The sequence below is a fragment of the Diabrotica virgifera genome, chromosome 3 (assembly GCF_917563875.1).
Source record: "Diabrotica virgifera virgifera chromosome 3, PGI_DIABVI_V3a".
NCBI classification, from domain to species: domain Eukaryota; kingdom Metazoa; phylum Arthropoda; class Insecta; order Coleoptera; family Chrysomelidae; genus Diabrotica; species Diabrotica virgifera.
Genome location: NC_065445.1, coordinates 90,761,655 through 90,788,833, shown reverse-complemented (window position 1 = coordinate 90,788,833; position 27,179 = coordinate 90,761,655). Strand labels below are relative to the sequence as shown.

The 27,179-nt window shown below is 31.8% G+C and overlaps 1 protein-coding gene across 1 annotated transcript in view; it reads right to left on the bottom strand.

Annotated features, from left to right (window-relative positions):
- LOC126881912 (sprouty-related, EVH1 domain-containing protein 2) overlaps positions 1-25,352 on the bottom strand; it is a 285,065-nt gene extending 259,713 nt beyond the window's left edge. The window contains exon 1 of the mRNA XM_050646642.1: positions 25,187-25,352. Coding sequence (XP_050502599.1) covers positions 25,187-25,209 — 23 coding nt within the window. The 5' untranslated portion in view covers positions 25,210-25,352. The remainder of the gene's footprint in view (positions 1-25,186) is intronic.
- Positions 25,353-27,179: the final 1,827 nt, after the last annotated feature.

Sequence of the window (27,179 nt, the reverse complement as noted above, 5' to 3'; positions counted from 1 at the left end):
TCATATTTTCTAATATCAAATCTTCCACATTCATTTTCCCAAAATCTTATTTACAACAAAAAACAGAGTTGAGGTTAAGAAGAACGCCGTTACTATTATATTATCGAACATATGATGAAGACCACTCGTTGTCGAACGATCACTTTGAGCGATGATTTCGAACGAATCGTTCAAGATTCATTACTCCAGAATTGCATTTTTTAGAAACGTTCGCTCATTACGTCACGAACGTATACGTTCAGCGAACGATCGTTCTCGAGAATTGACTCCCAGGTTTCTCCACATATGATAATCTGAAGCGCTCGGGTAACTGCAAAAATCCCCGCTTGGGCTCCCCTACCATTATTATATGGTCGCCTTACTATCACCATTTGGTATCTTGGATTTCTTATTTATAGAAATCTAAAAGATTTCTTAGTCGTAAACAAAGTCTGATTTTTACCTGTACCCGATCCTTCTACAAGTTACAAGGAAAACGGGTGATAAATGTATAGACATGGGGAATAGACATTGGCAACGATTATCTACTACACTCTGCTATCCATATTTTATATTTCGTATGTGGAATCATTGTTTTAAATTTTGTAATTATGTGTACCTCGTCTTACCGATTTTTAGTCTTCACCTACGATCAATAATTATATTGTAATATATTTCTTCCACTCTAACTTTTCCCATGCGTCACGATTCATTTTCAAACACGTTAAATGAAAAAATAAAGTGAAACGTACGTCGATGTGTATTGATATCTACGTCAGAGTGTCACCCAAGTAGCACAATAAAAACATTTTAGTTTTATTTAAGGTTTATAAAGGTTTTATTGTGGTAAATAAGAAGATCATGGTTTTAAAGTTACCTTGTAGATATACATACTGCAGTGGCGGCTCGTCAGAGGAGGCAAGGGAGGCTCAGCCTCCCCATACATTTTTTACACACTCTATACTGTTTTGTTTATCATGAATCGCGAAAACAACAATTACTCTCACTATTATACAACGTGTAAATTCCATATTATCACTAATTATCCATACGTACGGAGCATTAGCATTAGAACGCATGATCGCGTCTCAGTTTTATTACATATTATTGTAGGCAGGACCCTGGGTTATCCCGAGATGCACGAACGGAGCCGAGAAGCCCAGCATTCTCAGTTGCTAATGCTCCGTGCAGCGCAGCAGGCGTTTAAGGAGAGCCGGTCTCCTAACAGTGGCATCTACGGCGCCATCACACGCTGCCCGGAGATATACCAAGGGAGGCAGTGTAGCTTCTCAGCTCCGTTGGGTGGTTGGGTGCGTCTCGGGACAACGAATTTTAGGGTCCTGACTAAAAATAATGAAAAATCTAAAAGTGCGAATTTTGTTATGAAATTTGGTATGTGGGGTTATAATAATATTTGGAACAACTTGCTCAAATAACTTTTTCCGATATCTCTAACTCAAAGCAAAATATCGGTAATTTATCGTGTTTTTGAATTCGCAGTAGGCCGCGTTTAGAATTAAAAAAAATTCAGTTGAGTATCTTAAAAAATTTGAAGCTTCATTTATGTATGGACTGCAAAACTTCAAATCTGTATTTATTTTGATATGCATAGGTATCTATTTACAAATAGATGGAATTGTTAACAAATAAACGACACAAACTTTGGTATTAAACTTTTACTATTAGACTAACTATTTTTAAAATGATGATATCATGAAATTATGAATTAGGATGATATTATGAAATGTAAATAAAAATGGTCAAAAGATGGGGCCTTAAATTACATTTTTTGGCGCATTTTTTTGCTAGTGCAAATTTGTCTAGATATTTTACAGTTAGGTATAACCTCCCCTATTGTAAAAATCACGAGCCGCCACTGTAGACTAACTATTTTTAAAATGATGATATCATGAAATTATGAATTAGGATGATATTATGAAATGTAAATAAAAAATGGTCAAAAGATGGGGCCTTAAATTACATTTTTTGGCGCATTTTTTTGCATTTTGCTAGTGCAAATTTGTCTAGATATTTTACAGTTAGGTATAGCCTCCCCTATTGTAAAAATCACGAGCCGCCACTGACATACTGCCGAAACTTTAAAACTGTTAAGCATTTGTCACTAGTTTTAATGTATCTAATAAGAGTATCAAATAAGACTAATTAATCTTAATAGATAATTTGTCTTATTGTAGTTTTAAAATGGTATATCCTCAGTACACTTTAAAACTAATAAGTTTTATAATGAACTTCCGGACTGTTTGGTTTTATTAGATTCTAGTTTGTGACCTTTTAGTTTTATTGCGGTTTTAAAGATTCTCCTAATATGACTAATAAAACCTATTAATTAAACTACTTGATCTCAAGACTATTATGTCAGTAAAACATATGCCTTAAAACTATTTTTTAGTTTTCTTTAAAGTTGCTTTCTTAAAAGCAATTAGTAGACTATTTTAAAACCAAACGCTCTTGACTGAATTAATTTGGTTATCGTAAAGACTAAACTATGCTCCTTGTTAGAAACAATAAAACTAAACTCATCCCCTCTTCTTTTATGTCCAAAATGGTCGGCCATTTGCTTTAGAGCGAAACAGTGGTGTAGTGTGTTTTAAAAAGTGGAAGTACAGTTAGTATGGAAGAAATAAGTCGCAAGTACTTACAATATAAACGAACTGGTCATTTTAAGAGAAAAATACAACACACACAGCACTACGACGCCTCGATTTTAGGTTAGATTCACATTAAAACCGAGGTGGCATTATTGACATCAGCATTAAAACTAAACGGTTTTAATTCCAAGGCAACCTTGCTTTCATGGAGGATATATGCTCTTGGATAAGTATAAAATAAAACCATTTGATCTTAACAATTATTTGTCGATAGACTAGTTGTATTTGGAATTCGGCCATATTACTTTCTGGAGATGCTGAAAGCCATGATAGATTACAATATAAGGCTTATATAAAAATTATAAATAAGCGACTTAGACATAAATGCGATTTATTTTAACATTAAAACATTAAAATTGTAGATAAAATTATCTTTCTTTCAAATTAATATCTTTCGGATTTAATTTTTTTTTTATTTATTTTTATTTTTGAATCGCCAAAAGTCAGAAATTTTAGGGCGCGTGAGTTATTAAGACGTATTTTTGTTAACATTATCAATAAAGTTGGGTGCGCAAGTGTTTTTCTATCTTGACAGTCCGAAATATCCAAGTACTTTTTATTATTTTATGGTTACAAATACGTATCACCTATCATAACACATGTAAAAATTTGTTGGCCTATATGGAAGTATATGGGTTTAAAGAATCATTTAATAAGGTAAATTGTCTTTAAAAGTCTCCATTAAAAACCTTTTTAAGTTTGCTATAAAACTGCCTGCACTTAAAGTGCCTTTTAACATGGTTTTAAAAGCACCTTCACAGCAGCTTTAAAACCAGTTGCTTAAGAAAACAAAGTTTTAAGAAGGTTTTTATTTTTGGTTTTATTGATCTCTTTCAGCGTGGGCCCTTTTATGCTGAAAGCGGTTTTATTGCAACCTTAAGGTTTACTTAAAAACCAAATGGTTTTAATTTTAGTTTTATTCTACAGTTTTAAAGCATCTTTAAAAGACTTAATAAACCCGTTAGGTGCTACTTGGGCAGTGGTAATAATTAGGAAATGGCCATTATCCCGTGAACGTATTTTATAATGTTATTTTATTGAAGTGTTTAATATTTTTCCACTATTGAGGAGATTGATATTGAGATATGTTGGGAAAACAGTGATACAAGTGCAAATTGTTCACAAATTGCGTTATCAACACTACGATATTACTACATATTATGTAATACTTGTCTTTGTCTGGGGACCCAAAAGTCAGTATTGCTACTCTTCCTTTATTTAACTGAAATATTACATTTATTTTTTTTATAAATATAAAACCAAATAAACTTTATTGATAATTAAATAAAACTTTATTGATTTTTTATAAAACCAAATAAACCAATAAACTGTCACTGTCATTGAAAATTACAACCGTCAAAATTCATAAGCTATCAAAGACATTCCGTATTGTTTATTCTTATTTATTGTGATTTCTATGGAAAAGCGGCTTAATTTTGCGATACTAATTTCTGTGAGTTAAAAAGAGACCTAGTATAAAAAGTATTTCTAAATACTTTAAAAGATACAGCAAGGTAAATTTGAAAAATCATCACAATTTATTTTTGGCATTTTTGCATAAAATTTGATCTTTGAACATGTTCCACCAATTCTAGATAAAAATAAACTTCAGATTCGGACTCAGCGACCTCGAAAACATAAAGAATGACCAGAATTGGTGATTCACCTTACAGTTGATTTTCATGGTCGGTATAGCGTAATTTTAGGTGTTGCTGCCGCTGCCGAGGAACCGCAAAGTGGACAACGCCTGGTGGCGAATTTGAAAAGCATCAACTCTAGGAAAACATTGACTTCGTCATTAATTTGTGTACATATTTGCGGTCAGTTTATGTTGTAATTAACAATGATTTCGACTTAAAAAAACTATTGCAGTGTTCCTCAGTATTCATTCATATTATACTCTACGTCTACGTAACGACGTAAACTAACCAATGCCAAATCACACATTTTGTTAATTTAACATTTGTATTAAATGTAGTATTTTTTAATGTTTAAGCGACTGCAAAATTAAATAAATAAATAAAATGTAGTATATATTCTGTACATACAATGTACATTTAGTCCAGAAAGCCACTGCGCATCCGCTAGGAAAAATATTCTAATTCGGATTTTTTGCACAATCTTACTCAAAAAGGACTCCTTTTAACAAATTTACATGTTGCCAAGACCAAAAGGTGGTCAAAAATTTTTTAAACGTTTTTTTTTGTTTTTTTCCTAAAATTATTTTTTTTGCATGGAGAAAAGTTTTTTTAGGTTTTTTGGATCATTCCAAACAGAAAAGGTCTTTAGTGACTTTTTTCTAAAATTGATAGTTTTTGACATATAAGCGATTAAAAATTGAAAAATTGCGAAATCGGCCATTTTTAACCCTCAAAAACTATGTGAAAAACTAAAAATTTGAATGTTGCCAAGGTAGGTAGATATTCTTTAAACATCGATTGATGAAATCACGAAGAGTTTTTTGCAATACAATATTCAAAACTCCTTTGTTTTTTAATTGATAATCAAGCGTGCACGACACTATTTTCCACCGACAGTATGGTGCAAATGAAAGTAATAAATTCGTTATACTACATTCGCTCTCGCGAGATTTTTTTTGACACTGACGTTAGTAATTTCTTTTTTGAAAAATTCAGTTGTCAGAAGTGACTGGAAATTACTACAAAACCAACGCACCTGCTCATATCCAATATTATTAATAGTAAACAGACATAAAAATAACATAAACCTTACGCCAATCAATATTTATTTATTTAAACCATTATAATGTATTGATAGCAAATGAGAAAATTATTTATTGTACAAAATAAAAATATTTTGTAGAAATAAACTTCACAAAATTTTATGAGATTAGTAGACACTCCCACTATTTCTAATAATTCTTCTTTTTTTAATGAAAGATTAAGTTGATTTGAGTTGATTTTAGCAGTTAATAGTGTGAGGTAGGAATTTTTGTGTTGTACGTTTCCTATTCCGAATGTCTCAAAAAAAATCTCGCGAGAGCGAATGTAGTATATTTCGTAAACCGGCGACTTTAAGGAAAAATCCCGAAATAAGTCGATTTTTATTTTTAAGTTATGATATTATGGCATATATGGTATACTAGTGACGTCATCCGTCTGGGCGCGATGACGTAATCGACGATTTTTTTAAATGAGAATAGGGGTCGTGTGGTAGCTCATTTGAAAGGTTCTTCAATTCTCTATTCAGTAATGTAAACATTTATATAATTATTTATACAAGGTGTCCTTCTACTTCTTTTTTTGTCAAATAATTTAATTTAATAAAAATCTTTTGGACACCCTGTATAAATAATTATGTAAATGTTTATATTATTAAATAGAGAATTGAATAACCTTTCAAATGAGCTAGCATACGACCCCTATTCTCATTTAAAAAAATCATCGATTACGCCATCACGTCCAGATGGATGACGTCACTAGTATACCATATATGCCACAATATCATAACTTAAAAATAAAAATCGACCTGTTTCGGTATTTTCCTTAAAGTCACCGGTTTACGAAATAACGAATTTATTCCTTTCATTTGCACCATACTGTCGGTGGAAAATAGTGTCGCGCACGCTTGATTAGCAATTAAAAAACAAAGGAGTTTTGAATATTGTATTGCAAAAAACTCTTCGGTATTTCATCAATAGATGTTTAAAGAATATCTACCTACCTTGGCAACATTCAAATTTTCAGTTTTTCACATAGTTTTTGAGGGTTAAAAATGGCCGATTTCGCAATTTTTCAATTTCTAATCGCTTATATGTCAAAAACTATCAATTTTAGAGAAAAGTCACTAAAGACCTTTTGTGTTTGGAATGATCCAAAAAACCTAAAACAACTTTTTTGCATGCAAAAAAAATTAATTTTAGGAAAAAACAAAAAAAAACGTTTAAAAAATTTTTGACCACCCTTTGGTCCTGGCAACATGCAAATTTGTTAAAAGGAGTCCTTGTTAAGTAAGATTGTGCAAAAAATCCGAATTAGAATATTTTCCCTAGCGGATGCGCAGTGGCTATCTGGACTAATTATTATGCAAAAGATTCCGACCACCTCATAATTTCCAGAACACAATTATTATAAAAAAAATTCATCTACTTAGTTTCCAGTTTTTATTTAATTAAAAATTGTTATCTGTTGGTGTAAAATAAATTGTAGTGTACCTATTAACTAAATTAAAAACAAAATTAGAAATTCTAAGATAGATTAATAATTTTTAAAACGCTGTGTGATTATCGGGGGGTTAGCATCAAATTTTAATGAATGCATACAGATGAAACATAATTTTGATTCGTCTTTAACCAATAAGATGTCTTAGTGGCAAAACTTAGTGGTTACTTTGGCAAAACACTCGTGTAATGATTTTAATTTAACGTTTTAGAACTGTGAGGTCAAATGACAAAATGAATTGTTTTCCTAGAGTTATCGTCCATCTTTGAAATTTTGAGCGCCCTCTGTCGGAATTTAATTTTGCGAATACCAAGAGAAATACTTGAACCATTACTGAACCCGATCCTGATTTTAACATTTACATCCGCTTGATCAGTGAACACACGAAAAAAAAACAAAGACCTAACTGCGAGCGCATTTATGAAAAGACCTATGGATTTCCAGTCGGTAAAATAAAAAAAATAAAAGCAATAATTGTTGGCTTAATCAGATACGGTTTCCTGTTTTGAATTATTTACTACTTCCTGTGTGTAAGTGAAACATTCTCGTTGTGGACATGAAAAAACACGTTAGATTACAGACCATCGAGGCTAGTAATCTCTATCGGACGGAGATTTCCGATGCATCTTAACTGGTAATTGAGAATGTTATAAACAGAGATTCAAAGAAAATTCATTTGGTGCTCTTAATTATTAGGGATGGCAAAAAAAATTACACATCGATATATCGTATCATAACTATGATACATCGAATGAAGATATCGATATACGATATATATCAGAGAAAATATATCGATATATGCAATATATCGATATATTCTTATATTATTAAATAAAATAAAAGAATTACTAAAAAAAACTACTAAAAAAGTAAATTATAAAAAATAATAAACAAAAGGATGAGGTTTTCTTCATTTAAAAGTAAAGATGCACTTACGTATAAAATCCCTTTAATATTTTTAATACATAAAAAATATGAGAATAATTTTTCTACTAATAAGAGAGAAGGTTCAATAGAGAGAAGGTCGTAGATAAAGTGTAGTATTCTACTCGCTTGTAATGACTATTACTCACTCTTATGAATTACGACATGTAACTATTACTCAATCTGTACATATTGCAAGGTAGGTGTGAAGTTGCATAATACCTGTACATTCTTAGTTTTATCTTCATCAGATACTGCATTGCTTTTCGACGGTTGGTCTTCACTTATGTTCGTATTCTCGCTGTCTTTTCTTTGGTTTGCTTGATTAAAAACTCCACCATGATTTTGTTTTAAATGGGCGTATAAATTGGAGGTATTTCCTGATGTTTTTAAAACTTTGGAGCAAAAATTGCAGCGAGATTGTTCTTAATTAATTTTTTTAAATGCAACCAAACATTGCTTTTGGGTGGAGCCATTATTGTTTCTCGTTTTAATTATTATTAACTACACACAAATTCAATACTAGGGTACCTACTTAGACGAATTCTCGATGGTAGATGGTAAAAACGAAAAGTTGGATTCCAACACCAGTAATATTAATATCTTGAATTTTAGGGATTTAGTAAATACAATACAATTACATATTATAAAACTTTATAGAACGTACTGCGTGAACGTGACAAATTAATGTTAAATTTGAAATCGTTTTATTAGAGTTCACATAGCGCGCCCTCTTGAAAAACATTGTTAAAAGTTAAAAAAATATTATATGGTACTACCTGAAACTTGGAAAACAAGTTAAGGGTAGGTATACGGTATACGAGATTCAAATTAAATAATACTGGTCGAAAATCTTGATTATTTCTTTTAGTGCAATAGAAGAATATTTCTTTATTACCTATAGTATACTAAGCGTCTCAAATAAGTAAGAATATAATTTATAAGATTTTATTATAATTTTATATCTTGCCAATATGGTATACCTATTAATCCTGTGTGGGCGTACATTGAATCTCAAATATCGATACATCGCGCATCGTTGCCATCCCTACTCTTAATATGTATATAATGGTAGGGGAGCCCAAGCGGGGATTTTTGCAGTTACTCGAGCGCGTCATATTATCATATGGGGAGAAACATGGTACCATGCGGATGCAGATGTACCGCTACGATATATTGGCTCTTAATACAGGGAAGTTCGTTAAGGGGGGCCCGAAAAAAAAATATATCCTTAAAAATACTCGAAATTGCCAGATTAAGATAAGCTAAGTACATGCAAAAGAGTGTACATTTAAAAAATCTGACGATTTGAGCAAGGCGTAGGGAAATAGGTGAGTCAAAAATTTTCACAAAAAATAAGCGAATATTTCGCGAAATGAATGTCAGATCGAAAACCTAAAAATACGTCTTCAATATTTTTTAAAAATCTATCGAATGGTACTGAACATGACCCAACACGGAGCGGGGTGGGGGGTAAATTTAAAATTTTAAATACAAACCCCGCGATATTTCGCAAAATGAACATCAGATCGAAAAACTGCAAAATACACTTTCAAAATGTTTTTGAAAAATCTATCCAATGGTACCAAACACGACCCCCCACGGAGGTGGGTAGGGGGGGTTACATTAAAATCTTAAATGGGACTCCCAAATTTTTATTGCAGATTTTGTATTCTTTACGTAAAAATAAGCAACTTTTATTCGAGACATTTTTTCGAATTATGGATAGATGGCGCTATAATCGGAAAAAACAATTGTTGGAAATGGAAAATTAAATTAAAAAATGGAAAGTCCCCACTAAAATGGAAAATTTTACTTAACTTATTTTGGTTTTAGGACCTACTCTTCACAACCCAATAGGTCCACAAAGCGCTCGAGTGACTGCAAATTTAACATACTTTGCTCCCCTACGATAAATATATCGATACATCAGTATCAGAGTGCACCAACTCAAAAAACATAGTTCTTCACAAATCAACTTTAACGTATTTTTTCTGGGAGCAAATATTTTTAATCTGTTGTAAATGGTCCATTTGTTTTTCAAATAGAACAAAATTTTGGAATTAGAGGTTTATTTTGTGGTTCTTTTGGTTGATAATTTTTGATTATTTTTTTTTAAAGAATTCAGATTTTTTTTTTTGATTTGGTGCACTATGAAACTGTCGACACATGATTTTTTAACAGTTAGTGCATTTTGTAAAGGGTATTTGTATGGAACTCAATTAAAATTATTTAGGTTTTTTTTTCTTATAAAATCATGATTGTTTCTTTGTTATGAAAAATATAATAAAATCAAAATAATTCTGAATTGTCTATTATTATAACTATCTTATTTTGTGTGGCTGGTCTTTCTCAACTCTTAGAATTTGTATTTCGCTCCACTTTATTTTGTCTCCCGCTTCATTTATATTAAAAATTTCCCCAATTTTTTGTAAATTTTTACTTCATACACTTCGGCAATTTCTTCTGTAGCGTACCAGGCCGTCCGTTTTCTTCTTCTCTTCTTCTTCTTTTTGTATAGACATAACTCTGTCTGTTTTTTCAATGTGCCTCTAGTAAGTTGTCGTTCCATTATTTTCGTGGTCTTCCCACTGATCGGCTTCCTATTGGGGAACCGTCTCTCGCTGTCCTGACTACTATATTTTTTGTTGTCATTCGGCTTATGTGGTCATTCCATTCTATTCTTCTGTTTATTATCCAGTTATTAAATGTTATCCATAGAGATGCATCAAGTCAAACTAGTTTGATTTTATTCAACAAACTTGACTTGACTTGAAAACCAAACTTTTTTTGTAAAAAAGTTTGACTTGACTTGATTTCAATATCTTTAGGTTTGACTTGAAATCAAACTTCTTCAAACAGTTTGAAGTTTGAATATCATATTGCGCAACGTGTTTATTTCCAATTCTAATTGAGAGCGTACCGACTTTTGTTTTGACTTATTGGGATAGGTCAGAATCTGCTACTCCGCAAATTAGTTTGTAGTTCATATTATTAAGAAGTATATGCTTGGCTTGTTTATTACGTTCGTTTTGAAGTGTGTGCTTTGTGAAATAATATCTGTACCGGAATATTTTTCGGCTCAGAATAAGTACCAGATAAAATTGAGTCTAATTTTGAAGGTACATATTCCCAGTGCAAAAATTAAGAGAAAAAAATCTGCATACTTGTATTATGTAAAAATAAAGAACAGCGTTATAAAATGACAAATAGTGAACTAATTCTTAAAGACGACATTGCAAAGTCGCAAAAAATTCATTAGACCCACTCTATTAAAAATACAGTGAGCACGTAAAGGTTGGAATAAATTCATTTTTTCGTGAATGGATGATTTTGGAAAAAAATCCCGAAACAGGTCAATTTTTATTTTTAAATTACCACTTTTTGGCATATATGTTATACTAGTGACGTCACCCATCTGGGCGTGGTGACGTCATAGATGATTTTTTTAAATGGGAATAGGGGTCATGTGATAGCTCATTTAATAGTTAATTTAATTCTCTATTCAGTAGTATAACCATTAACATAATTATTTATACAGGGTGCCCAAAAAAATGTTTTAATTAAATTTATTGACATAAAATGAAGAATGCATGTAATTTATTTAGTCCAAAATACATTTTACTGTTCTCAGAAAACTTAAAAAAATGTTTATTTGAAAAATGATCATTGCTTTTCGCTTAAATTAAATGTTCAAACTGGCACGAGGAAGATGGGTGGCGGCCTCAATTTAAGCAAAAAACAATATTTATTTGTCCAATAAACATTATTTCCTGTTTTCTGATAGCAGTAAAATGTATTTTAAGTTAAATAAATTACACACATTCTTCTTTTTACGCCAATAAATTTAATTAAAAACATTTTTTTTATATAAAATGAATAAATAATTATGTTAATGTTTACATTACTGAATAGAGAATTGAATTACCTTTCAAATGAGCTATCACACTACCCCTATTCTCATTTAAAAAAATTATAGATGCCGTCATCACGCCCAGATGGGTGACGTCACTAGTATGATACATATGCCAAAAAGTCGCAATTTAAAAATAAAAATTGACCTATTTCGGGATTTTTTTCCAAAATTGTCCATTCTCGAGAAAATGAATTTATTCCAACCTTACGTGCTCACTGTATAATATTTTGTTGTTCCTTCATAAATTTTTGTTAAAGTATTACGAAACGCAATTTTTGAAGCTCTTTATCCCATCTGTATCTTTTCATCTTTTGTTGTGAAGAAAGGTCCAGCTATTTATTGCAAACACGTGTTACTGTGCTTGATCTGGTTAATACAAATTTTAAGATTTTTTCACTTGAATACTATTGTCCTATTGTAACATGTGCGGAGCGTGAGGGGGTAATATAATACAATCCAGGGGTTCTATGTAAAACATAAACGAAAGTTGAAAAGTTAGGAGATTGTGATTCCGTAGTTTTTTTATTTAAGTTAAAAAACAATGTTACGTAACGCGCTGTTCGAACCCCCCTCCCCCGCATAACGCGCCGTAACGTTTTACATGGCCCCCCCTCCCCCCAACTTGCGTTACGTAATACTTGAAAGTTTCCAAAGTAGATTAGATTACACTTGGTATGATGAAAAGACTATTCAACTAATTCTTTGTTTTAATCTAGTAACACTCAAATATAAAAAAGTTATATCGATAAAACGAAACTTGCCAGCAAGCAATTCTAAGCATACAGGAAACATTTTCAAAAAATTTACAAACCCTATTTTGATTATAATCGTTTCCTATATCAAGATACTTTTATGTGGCACTCATTGTATTATTAATTTTCTTATCTTAATTGACAACTAACATGTCAATCTCGACAAAAAAGTATATCTACTAAATAAATTATTTTTCGAACTCTTTCAAACTAGTTTGACAAACAGTTTGAATTTTCAAACCTGTACGATTGACCAGTTTGACTTGACTTGAATTATTTGTCAGAAGGATTGACTTGAGTTTGACTTGAAATTAAGTCAAACTCAAGTCAAGTTCAAACATTCAAGTCAAACTTGTGCAACTCTAGTTATCCACCTTGCATTTCCGTCGTATATCTGTACTTCTAGCTCTGTCCCATAGAGATTTACCATCGATTTTTCGAAGGGTTTTCATCTCCGCTGTTTCGAGCAATCTTTTTGTCCTCTGTGTCGGGTCGTGTTTCTGCCGCGTATGTCATTATTGGTCTGATGATTCTTTTGTAAATTCTGCCTTTCATTTCTTTTCCGATATTTTTATCGGAAGCTTTCTTAGCCAGGCTAATTATTAACATTTGCGATAAAATATAGAGCGGGTTTCCTTTTATGTTTGTATGAAGGCATGCATCGCATCACCCTTATTTTGACTATGTCCAACTACTAAGCATTTGTGGGCTATGCTTTTTATTGCTAAGTTTTGCCAGCAATATAAAAACAAGCAAGCAATGAACTTGTTTTTTTTTTGACCCAGGCAATTATCGGAGTAAAATATGTGCTCATATTGAGGTCCATGGTTCTTTAGATACTGTCAAAGACACGTACTTATTTCATTAACACCTCTGCTTGCGATACGTTCGTTCCACAAAAAACTATAGCCATGTTTGTGAGAAATATCAAATATAGTGAAGTTGTAACATGATAGGCGTCTCATGTAAAAAGAAAATCACTCCGATCTCCATTTGGTAGTGACAATACAACTTGGAGATGAAAGCAACAGACCACAGTACTGTCATCTTCCTTTGAATCATTGATATCCAACTCCTCTAAATCTGATTTTTTTCTCTGATATGTGTATCCTACTTAAGTTGTAATACTTTTTACAACACTGGTCTTTTTTGGCTGAAAAAAGGCAATATTAAATTCCCTGTTGAAAATCTTGGTGTAATAATGGAGTTTTACTTGGTACAGTTTGTACATGGTGGCTAAGTTTACAGATTTGTTTTTTCTTGCTCCGCAATAATGAGAGTCAATTACTCAAAAATATTTGATGTGGGACCGCACGAATTCATTTTCATCATCTAGCACCATTGGTCGCCAAACATTTTTTCTTCCTCCGCAATTGTCATTCTGTGCAAACCCTAGCTCTGTTTATTTTAATTGCTGTGCATGCTTTTCATTATTATCCTATTCGAAATGTTCAAAGTGTTCATAAAGAAAACTTTAGATACTCTAATTTTTTCATTTCTCATCTCAAAGTAATAAGCTCTATTTTCGCTTCTGTGACTCCCTTCTTTCTTATATTGATATTTTGGCTTAACCGGCATTACATTGTTAACTATAAAATCTCGCTGCCTATTTACATCACCAAGACCCCAGTAGTTATTTAACAGTTCTTCTCTTTCTGGATCACTAAATTTTTCCGAACATTTAATTTAGCAACGGTCAGTGCAAGCAACTTTCACAGACCATTTTGAGTTAGTAGCTAACAACAGTTCTAATGATCAAGTTTCATTATTCCCTAACTCAAAGTGATGCGGTATGCAACTACGACGTTGTAAACAAAATATTCGATTCTGCATGTTGACAAGTCAAAATTTTTACGATGGTGTTGGAATTTTGAGATGGTGTAATTTGAAACTGATAAATAAACATATTTTAACCATTTCCTCATAGTTATCTCAATATTGAAAAATTTTGATAAAAAAGGGTTCAAGGCAGGTTTTGTTTATATTCGATTCAGAGTTGGACTACCATCTCCATATAGTAACTATTTCAGCATCCTTATGCATCATCAGTGAAGATTATGCAGTCACAACTCTGAAGGGAATACAAACATTCTGCCTCTTTTAAAGCAAACCATCGCGATGCGATGAACCCGCCTTTTGAGACGCAATACAGCGACATCTCTCGTATTACGAGGAAAACGAAAAGCCCTAGATACAAAGTTTACTACTTTTTAAACAATTAGAATAATTGAAATAAAAATATAATAAACAATATTTTAAATCTAAGACTTTTCGTTAATAAACTGCTTTCTGGCTGCATCCCATATCCCCGGATTTTACAATATATAATCACATAGAGACGACGAAATAGGAGAAAGCAAATAGAGGACACTTAGGCCACGCATTTACCTTCTCTTCGTCTAGGAAAAGGACCGAAAGACAGTTTCTAAATACTCACAAATTGAGTAAAAATGAAAAAGATAAAAAAGGGTTCAAGGCAGGTTTTGATTATATTCGATTCAGAGTTGGACTACCATCTCCATATAGTAACTATTTCAGCATCCTTATGCATCATCAGTGAAGATTATGCAGTCACAACTCTGAAGGGAATACAAACATTCTGCCTCTTTTAAAGCAAACCATCGCGATGCGATGAACCCGCCTTTTGAGACGCAATACAGCGACATCTCTCGTATTACGAGGAAAACGAAAAGCCCTAGATACAAAGTTTACTACTTTTTAAACAATTAGAATAATTGAAATAAAAATATAATAAACAATATTTTAAATCTAAGACTTTTCGTTAATAAACTGCTTTCTGGCTGCATCCCATATCTCCGGATTTTACAATATATAATCACATAGAGACGACGAAATAGGAGAAAGCAAATAGAGGACACTTAGGCCACGCATTTACCTTCTCTTCGTCTAGGAAAAGGACCGAAAGACAGTTTCTAAATACTCACAAATTGAGTAAAAATGAAATTCAAATGGGTTCATCGCATCGCGATGGTTTGCTTTAAAAGAGGCAGAATGTTTGTATTCCCTTCAGAGTTGTGACTGCATAATCTTCACTGATGATGCATAAGGATGCTGAAATAGTTACTATATGGAGATGGTAGTCCAACTCTGAATCGAATATAAACAAAACCTGCCTTGAACCCTTTTTTATCTTTTTCATTTTTACTCAATTTGTGAGTATTTAGAAACTGTCTTTCGGTCCTTTTCCTAGACGAAGAGAAGGTAAATGCGTGGCCTAAGTGTCCTCTATTTGCTTTCTCCTAGTTCGTCGTCTCTATGTGATTATATATTGTAAAATCCGGAGATATGGGATGCAGCCAGAAAGCAGTTTATTAACGAAAAGTCTTAGATTTAAAATATTGTTTATTATATTTTTATTTCAATTATTCTAATTGTTTAAAAAGTAGTAAACTTTGTATCTAGGGCTTTTCGTTTTCCTCGTACTACGAGAGATGTCGCTGTATTGCGTCTCAAAAGGCGGGTTCATCGCATCGCGATGGTTTGCTTTAAAAGAGGCAGAATGTTTGTATTCCCTTCAGAGTTGTGACTGCATAATCTTCACTGATGATGCATAAGGATGCTGAAATAGTTACTATATGGAGATGGTAGTCCAACTCTGAATCGAATATAAACAAAACCTGCCTTGAACCCTTTTTTATCTTTTTCATTTTTACTCAATTTGTGAGTATTTAGAAACTGTCTTTCGATCCTTTTCCTAGACGAAGAGAAGGTAAATGCGTGGCCTAAGTGTCCTCTATTTGCTTTCTCCTATTTCGTCGTCTCTATGTGATTATATATTGTAAAATCCGGAGATATGGGATGCAGCCAGAAAGCAGTTTATTAACGAAAAGTCTTAGATTTAAAATATTGTTTATTATATTTTTATTTCAATTATTCTAATTGTTTAAAAAGTAGTAAACTTTGTATATAGGGCTTTTCGTTTTCCTCGTAAAAAGAAAAATTTTGAGTTGGTGCAGTCTGGTACTGATGTATCGATATGTACTAGGCTGTTTAATAAGATTTGCGGTTCGATAAGAAAAACACAATTTTATGGTTTGAAATACACTGTATTATTCAGTATAGTCTCCTTGAACATCAATACACTTGTTCTAACGAGATTCCAATTTATACCTTCCATCCCTCAAGTGAGAATCTGAAAGGCTGCAAAATACGCTTTCACATCTGTTATGACCTAATCATCTGACAAAAAACGCTTTCCACGCATGATTTTTTATGGAATGGAAATTCAGGATTAGATGAAACAGATGGAAGTCGCTAGGGGCCAAATCTGATGAATACAGTGGATGCTCCAACAATTTGAACTTTAATTCATGGATTTTAGCCATTGTTAAAATGCTCATATGGCATGGTGCATTGTCCTGATGAGAAATGATTTTTTCCATCTGCAAACTGGGTCTTTTTTCACGAATTATTTCGTTCTGCTGGTCTAAAAGGTTACAATAATATCTAGAATTCATTGTTTTACCAGTTTGTAAGTAATCCACATTATCCACATTATGTAAGTAATTCCTCTCGCATCCCAAAAAACTGATGCTAACATCTTCTTGGACGATTTATAAACACTAATTCGTTTCGGAGCCGAAGAACCAGATTCACACCACTCTTTAGCCTCTTGTTTTGATTCAGGATCATGGTGATAGACCCAAGTCTCATCTGTAGTTATGAATCGATGCACACAATCTACTTTATCAATAAGCACATGTGTCAGTATATTATTTAAACACATATCAGTAAAAACCCATAATAATAGATCCCCATGATGGTAAATATTATTTGTAACACGGATTATTAAGTGTATAATTCATAGAAGATCGCTTTAATTCATATATTATGAATGAAATATTTTTAAAATTAGATCTAATATGTTTACAATATCAACAATCAAGACAGCTGTTATCTGAAGTAGGTATGGTCCAGTACATACATAATATACACTTTTAAGTCATATAATAAAAAATTTGTGTTTGAAATCTACATATCCAATCTAAATAGCAATAAATCAGCCAATAAAATGTAACAATTATAGCAATATTCAATCAAAATTTTGTTTATAACATACTAATAAATAACTGTTGTCAGTCAAGTAAAAATAAGTTTGTTGATAAAAGGAGTAAGAAATTTATTTCTAAGAAAACCAGATATGCCAACTACAATTTTACAGTGTAAGATTAACAATTGAAGATATAGAAGACTTTATTTATTTTAAAACCATATTTTCGAGATGTAAAATCACCAGGTGTGAATAATTATGTTACAAATTAATGAATTAAATCCCCACACAACACCAAATTAGAAACTACAAATGAGTATAAACAAAAACAAAGTAACACATGACAGAAATACAATCTAAAACAAAACACATGTTCCTCTCGTCAACAAAAACCTGCAAGCAGTGAAATATCATCAACTGTCAATCTTTCACCTCTTCTCGACTTCCAAAGGAGATCTAGGTACTGAAATAAAAAGAAAACAATGAATGACAATACAAAACTTTTCTGTGGAGCAGATGTTACCATTTGACAAAAACAGGAGAAACAAAAACAAGGGAAGTGATAAATAAATGATAAACATGATTTGAACCAACCTAAGCTCAGGTATTACCACTGACTTTGAACAACCACAAAATTTCTGGTTCATTCAAAAAAATCTAAGGTAGTTCGGTATTCACAGAAAATATGAGATGTTTCATTCTGACTGTCTTAAAGCAAAAAAGGGAAATTTTCTTCATCAGTGATATTTGGAACAGTATATCATGTATAGGTGTAGAAAGGAATTTTAGATTAAGTAAATATCTGAACACTTTAGGACAATCTCTGTTACCCATTATGGAAGAATATTGGACATCAGTGCAAGATTTTGTCTTCTAACCAGCCAGTATAAACTCTGAATTAGAAGACTTTAAGAAATATGCGATTCCTTAACACCAGAATTTTACTAAGATATTTTTAGGTTATTTGTTGTTAAACTGATCATACTGCAGCCAATTGTCATATTGTACATCTTCCATTCGTGTAACCTTCAGGTTTGGGTATTTTAATTTAATTCATCACTGTTAAATGGACATGTTTTTGTTAATCAAGTACTTGGGGTTACATATAATAAAAGCATGTTAACAGACAAAGGGACTAAACAAATACAAGAAAAAACAAGCTACAATTCGACAACTAAACAATGTCTTAGTTGTTAGGATGGTGCAGAATTGGTAATGGATTAAAGAAACAAGAAATTACAATATTATTTAACACAGGTGTCCGCATATTGTTAAAACTGTTAATGTAAGACCAGGCCCGGCCCCAGAGGTGGGCGAATTGGGCGGCCGTACGGGCGAATTGGACGGCCGTACGGGCGAATTGGACGGCCGTACAGGGCGGCAAATTTAGGGGTGACAGTTTTAACAGAAAGCCAATTTTTGAAAATGAAGAAATAATAAATTATGTTTTTAATATTATAAAAAATCAATATAATGAACAAGAGCAGCAAAAATGCAACTGTAAAAAACGAGAATTATTTAGTGAAACAACAATTGCAAGGTTGCAATAACACTTGCAATAAACCTTGCAAGGTTTATTTGACGGAAAATCGACAACACTGCCTTCTTCATCGCACAAGAATAGTGGGACCAGAAAACTAAATTAAATTCACTGAATTCACTTAAAATTAAATTTACTGAAAATGGATATAATAATTTGAAAAATCTAGCTAAAGCTTATTGCTAAGCTGACAGCAGTTACTTTGCAAAAACTGAATGAAGTGAAACTGAGAATACCTTTGGACAATATGAGAGGACAAGGGTATTATAATGGGACAAACATGAAAGGGAAGAACTTTTTGTCCCATGTTCTAGCCATTCACTCAACTAAGTCGTGAACGAAGCTGGTATAGCCTCACAGTTTGCAGTTTCTTTCTTTTCCTTAGTCACAAAAATTTACAACTTTTTCTCACCATCGATTCATCGTTGGGTTATACTAAAAAATCATATTTCTAGCATAACATTGAAACCTTTGTTCGAAACTATGTAGATGAGAACTAGAGGAGAATTGATTCAATTACTCCGATCAGATACCAAACTGAAGAAATCTACGTTGAAGAAATCTATGTTGAAGAAATCTATGCTCTTGTAGAAATCACTGTCAATAAAAACAACGATAAAATGGTTGCTCATGAAACAATCTGTTTGGGAAATCAAATACGTGATTTTACTTTTCATTGCTCTGTGGTAATAGATATGGCATGACATTTTACTTCACATCAACGCCACATAGTCAGCAAATCACTGCAGAGTATTGATATTAATTCGAGTGTATCAAGTTATCAGTTTATTAGAAATAACGGAAATCCATTTTAAGTCCCTCAGAAGTGATTTAAAATTCCAGGACTATTTGACAGACGCAAAAGAGTTCCATCAAAGTTAGAAATTAAGAACCCGAAAATCAGAGACGCACTAATATAATGCTAATATCAAGAAAGAGGAAAGTGAAAAGACAATTTGGCTATGAGGCTGAAGATGAAAGAATGGACCTAGATCCAGAGACACGATATAAATATGTTGAATTCTATTTGTGATAGATTTCAGCAAACTAAGAGCCATGGAGAAATTTTTAAGATTTTGTATAACATAAACCAAATTAAGCGTATGATTGCTAGTGATTTATCAGATAAATGTTTTAAGCTATGTGATGCTTTAACTTTTGATGAGTCAAAAGATCTAAATTATGCTGATCTAAAAGATGCACTCAAAGTACTTTCCATGATTGTGAACCCCAAGAGTACACCTCTAGAGACACTTTATTTATTTATTTATTTATAGTAATATACAAATGACCTTTCTTCTTGTGAGTAATCCAGGTCGTTTCCGGATGGGATTACAGTAGTTGATTTTACATAATTTTTATTTTAACAATTTTCTATGTATTTAACTAATTAACAATGGCCCTAATCTATTACTAATTGTGAAAATTATAAATTATAAATAATTCTAATAAATAATTCTAATGAACAATTTTAGAATTTCTCTAGAGATACTGAAAATGATTAGAGGGTATGATTTTGATTTCGCACCCAACATTAGTGTTGCTTTGAGGATTTTTGTAACCCACCAGTGACAGTGAAGCTTTTCAAAGCTAAAATTAATAAAAAATTACTTAAGATCAACTATGTTCCCAGGAACGCTTGAGTGCACTAGCGAAAATCTCTATTAACACGAAATAGCGGAGTCTCTGGATGTTTGAGAATTATTAAAGACTTAAAAGACTTTTCTCATGCGAAGATCAAAAGAGTAGTACTTACTTAAAAAAGTAAGTGTGTAATTATGGATATGCATAGTAAGTTTTTTGATATTAAAGCATGTTTTAATATAATAATAGTAGGTAATATAGTAAAATTTCATGAAAATATTGCAAATATATTATTGATCTACAAATTAATCAAAAAAATTTTTGGGTTAATTCCTCATAAAATTATTTAAATGGAAGGTTTATTCTACTTCCTGAAAAAAGTTGACTTGTAGGTTACAACCTTTTACCTTTCAACAGTCGAATTCTAGTACTTATATTACAAGGGTGGCCAAACTGTGGCTCGCGAGCCAAACTGTGGACAAACTGAGGTTCTTTGAAGGATTATTTGTGGCTCTCAATAAATGGACCTGATCTACTTTTAATTTTTGTTTTTCAAAATGTTTTAAATTACTGACAACCAATATAAAAGACTAGGTGTAACATCAGGATTTGGACAAGGAGACCACTGTTTTTGGACAAGAAGAACACTGTTGCTATTCAATTTGGCCTTAGAATATGTAATAAGTAAAATATCATCTGAGCTGACAGGAGGATTTGCGAATCGAGGATCAAAACTATTATTGTCATTTGCTGATGATATAGGTTCAGTTACTCAATCTACACAAGAGACGTGAGAGAGTTGTTTTCACAACTCGAGAGGAGAAAACAGGTAGTCTGGGCCTTCAAATGCTAATAACCAAAAATCCAAGACCAAGGAGTTAGGCAGAACATAACTATTAATGGCCACAATTTGGAATTGGTAAAAAAAGAGTTTAAATATATGGCAGTAATTACACATGACAACTACATCTGAGGCCTATAAAACCTGCTAGATCCATGTGTTGAAATTTTGTCAGGAGGCTAAAAGAACATTGAAAATGTAAATTTTCCAAAAAGTATCTGGTATATTTCAATCAAAGGGGCATCAATAAATATTAAAAAATGGTACACTAATTTGTAATTTTTCTTCACGCCCCTACATCTTCAGAAATTTGTACTTTAGTTTGGATTTAGCAGAACGAAAAATTTAGGATTTAGCAGTTTTTGATTCTGATGGGGTCATCTAAAAAGAGGTCTCAGCAAGGATAGTTGCATGGAATAGAACATTATACTCCCTACCATCATTATTAAGATCTAAGCAACTAAAAAGACAAATCTAAATTAAGACTGTATAGCTAATTATTCGATAAGATAATATGGGCAGTTCATGTGGTAAATCAGAGGAAGATAGAGTGTCAAAGACAGTGTTTTTTGAAAGATGATAGAAGATAAGTAGGCAGTCTCAGAAAAAGATGGAAGGATGATGAAGAATCGAAGTATCCTGAATTAGCAAAGGCTGCTTGTAGAATTATTTGAATATTTGAAACAACGATGTTAACCATTCTAGTTCACTTTAAAATTCGTGAAATCCAAACAGTGAGAGAGAAATTTAATACCTTCTGTACACTTTTTAGATAATTGTTTAATTGCGGCTCTCGAAACATTTCAAATTTTGAAAAATGGCTCAGACTATCAAGGAGCTTGGCCACCCCTGGTATATTAAATAAGCAACTCTGATAGATCCCCATAATGGTAAATATTATTAAATAATATTTACCATGTTACAAATTTTGTAACATGGATTTATTTAAGTGTATAATTCATAGAAGATAGCTTTAATTTATATATTATGAATGAAATATTTTTAAAATTAGATCTAATATGTTTACAATATCAACAATCAAAACAGCTGTTATCTGAAAAGTGGTCCAGTACATAATATACACTTTTAAGTCATATAATAAAACCTTTGTGTTTGAAATCTCTATATCCAATCTAAATTACAATAAATCAGCCAATAAAATGTAACAATTATAGCAATAATCAATCAAATTTTTGTTTATAACATAATAATAATAAATAAGTGTTGTCAGTCAAGTAAAAATATGTTTGTTGATAAAAGGAGTAAGAAATTCATTTCTAAGAAAACCAGATATGCCAACTATAATTTTATACTATAATATTAACAGTTGAAGATATTGACGACTTTATTTATTTTAAAACCATATTTTCGAGATATAAAATCACCAGGTGTGAATAATATGATACAAAGTAATGAATTAAATACCCACACCACACCAAATTAGAAACTACAAATGAGTATAAACAAAAACAAAGTAAGGCAGGACAGAAATACAATCTAAAACAAAACACATGTTCCTCTCATCAACAAAAACCTGTAAGCAGTGAAATATCATCAACTGTCAATCTTTCACCTCCTCTTGACTTCCAAAGGAGATCTAGGTACTGAAATAAAAAGAAAACAATGAATGACAATACAAAACTTTTCTGTGGAGCAGATGTTACCATTTGACAAGAACAGGAGAAACAAAAACAAGGGAAGTGATAAATAAATGATAAACATGATTTGAACCAACCTACGCTCAGGTATTACCACTGACTTTGAACAACCACAAAATTTCTGGTTCATTCAAAAAAATCTAACGTAGTTCGGTATTCACAGAAAACATGAGATGTTTCATTCTGACTGTCTTAAAAGCAAAAAAGGGAAATTTCCCGCATCAGTGATGATTTGGAACAGTATATCATCTATAGGTGTAGGAAGGAATTTTAGATATAAGTAAATATCTGAACACTTTAGGAGAATCTCTGTTGCCCATTATGGAAGAATATTGGACATCAGTGCATCTATTATATTATATTGACGGTTGAAAGGAAAAAGGTTGTATCCCACAAATCAACTTTTTTCAGGAAGTAGGTTGTATCCCACAAATCAACTTTTTTCAGGAAGTAGAAAAACTCTCCATTTACGTAATTTTATGAGGAATTAACCTAATATTTTTTTTCATTAATTTATAGATGAGGGACCGTTTAAGTATTACGTAATGCAGGTGGGGGGGGGGGGTCAAAATTAAACGCCCATTAGAGTGTGTTACGTAGGGGGGAGGAGAGGGGTCAAAATTCTTCAAAAATCGCGTTACATAATACTTGAACGCTCACTGAATTATTGATCTACAAATTAATCAAAAACATTATTGGGTTAATTCCTCATAAAATTATTTAAATGGAAGGTTTTCTCTACTTCCTGAAAAAAGTTGACTTGCGGGTTACAACCTTTTACCTTTCAACAGTCGAATTCTAGTATATTAAATAAGCAACTCCGATAGATCCCCATAATGGTAAATATTATTAAGAAAAAAAATTTACCATGTTACAAATATTGTAACATGATTTATTTAGGCATATAATCCATAGAAGATAGCTTTAATTTATACATGATGAATTAAATATTTTTAAAATTAGATCTAATATGTTTACAATATCAACAATCAAAACAGCTGTTATCTGAAGTATGGTCCAGTATATACATATTACACACTTTTAAGTCATATAATAAAACCTTTGTGTTTGAAATCCCTATATTATCCAATCTAAATTACAATAAATCAGCCAATAAAATGTAACAGTTTTAGCAATAATCAATCGAATTTTTGTTTATAACATAATAATAAGTGTTGTCAGTCAAGTAAAAATATGTTTGTTGATAAAAGGAATAAGAAATGCATTTCTAAGAAAACCAGATATATGCCAACTATAATTTTATACTATAACATTAACAGTTGAAGATGTTGACTTTATTTATTTTAAAACCATATTTTCGAGATATAAAATCACCAGGTGTGAATATTATGATACAAATTAATGGATTAAATACCCACACCACACCAAATTAGAAACTACAAATGAGTATAAACAAAAACAAAGTAAGGCAGGACAGAAATACAATCTAAAACAAAACACATGTTCCTCTCGTCAACAAAAACCTGTGAGCAGTGAAATATCATCAACTGTCAATCTTTCACCTCTTCTCGACTTCCAAAGGAGATCTAGGTACTGAAATAAAAAGAAAACAATACATGACAATACAAAACCTTCCCGTGGAGCAGATGTTACCATTCTAGATGCACAGGAGAAACAAAAACAAGGGAAGTGATAAATAAATGATAAAAATGATTTGACCCAACCTACGCTCAGGTATTACCACTGTCTTTAGACAACCACAGATTTTGTGGTTCATTCAGAAATCTAACAGCTAATGTAACTAAAAACAGGCGTGGGCGTTTAAACCAGGAAATCTATCATAAACATTCGTTATATATTTAAGTGTTTAAAACACCGGTTTGTCGGTATAAACCAGATTCATGTAGCGATCTTATGAATGGAAATGGAACCATTGATTATTTGAGAATGAATGATAGTTCACCGAGTTATGACAGAAACTACAGAGATAAGACGATCTAAATAAGCACAGCCCACTATTCTCGCGACGATTACTTAATTACGCATTGTTAAGTTGTAATTAATCGTATTTCCTGTTGAAACATGACGAGTAAAACTGGGAAAATATCATGGCCGACTATCAACCCCGAATTGGGGGTGTATCACCGAATGGGGTTAAAATTGTACTTACTCTTCAGCACGTGGATCGGTCATGATTTGTTTTGTGGATTATCCTACTGCTTAAAGTCCAATTTGTTGAACACCACATTTTTGCACAACATCAAACCCAACTTATCAACACGGGAACAACCATTGAACTAAAATACTGTTAACTTCAGACCAGTGCGCCGTTGCCAGACTTTTTCTTCATGGTCCAGGACAGTACCACAGTATAGTTCGAGAAATTTATATTGTGAAACAGCTTTAAGGTCGGCAAAATTTGGTATTCTTTGTCAAAGATGTTTTAAGAGGCGGTTCGTTTGATGACATCTGTTTTTCACACCCACATAATCGGTCCCCTCAGACATTTACAAGTTTTACAAAACTTTTAGTTCAGTAGTATGTCTTACTGGAGTATAGGTGTGTGATTTAAAGCTCGATAATGGAGTGTAAAATGTTGTTTAATTTAAGATTAATTTATTAATTAATAATTAATTTTAGTACATACGATATGTCCTACTTTAACGGTATATCTAAGTAAAAATAAATATTTTTAATTACATATTTAATCACAAGAAAAAACAACCAGCCTCCGAACTATATTAAAGGGGAACTAACAGGACTTACAAATCTGACCCATTTCACTGTATTGGTTACTTAAACTATACTTTATTATTTAAAGGACTATTATTCGTAAATACTTAAATATAAATAGTATAATTTTTGGTCCTAGATTAAATTAGACAATCTATTATTATTTCATAGGCAAAAAGCAAGTATTTTATGGTAAATACGGAAGAGGAAGTGTTATATCTAATACATAATATATCGCTAATAGAAAAAAATACTGATAATTAAAAGACATTTTTAAAACTTAAAATAGATGGACCGAACTGATATAAAGACCAGCATAAATATATACCAGCATACCGTCTCTCAGTCAACTGTTTTAGGAACTTTATGAAAATTCTTCTAAATAGGACTTTTCAACGCTTCTCATTATTGTTCGTAGAAGCTCGAAACAAATGAGAAGCGTTGATAAGCCCTATTAAATCAAAAACCAAGAAAAACAGAGTTGCAATACATAGAGCCTCATATAGTCGACACTCACAAAGCATTCATTCATCGTAGGTATATTTAACTAAAAACTCTGTAGTTTTACTTACTACAGAGTTAAAGGCATGTGTTTTAAATGCATTCTTTTTTTTTTCGAATCCTGAGAAAACTAATAAGTATTTTTGAAAAATTTAAACGCAAAATGAAATATTGCATTATTACTGAGGGCCGAAAATCCCTGAGAACTTCTATAATGTTTATCTTAATAAGTTACAGAAGCCCAAAAAAAAAGAGAAAATTTAGTGTGATTTTTAATTTCAAATATCTCATTCAAAAGAAACTTTTTCGTTATTCTAAGGGACTTTCGGTCCTCGGTAATAATGTAATCTTTCATTCTTCTTTAAAATTTTTTAAAAATACTTATTTTAAAAACACTTAAGTTAGTTAGGTTTTTAATGTTTTTATTATTGTAAATCATGTCTGGTTTAATTTTGCAAATAATTCATTGAGGAATTTTATTAGTATAGGAAGTTTATTATTGTAAATGTAAAGGGGAGTTACATAATTTCCAGCAAATAAGACAAAAACATCCTATTTAAATTTAGAACTCCTTAAACTGTAAAAGACCTTGTATTGAATGGCAAATATGTTTATGGCAAACCAGAACAAATGCAAAATCGATGTAGTACATTAAAAATCTGTAAAAAAGTATAACTCAAAAGTACCTATATTGGCAAAGCTGACATTACAAACTATTATAATAATATACTTTTTACAATAACATGAATAATACAGATCAATACCCGTACCAGCTATCTAAAAGGGACTCATTAATAATCAGCTCAGTGGGGTGCTACTCTGTTCGAGGTGTGAAACTACATAAACAAGGTCATAAACAAGGAAACTACATAAATAAGACACGAGTCTCTTAGATAGCTGGTGCTACTTTACGTACTATGTAGCGTTAA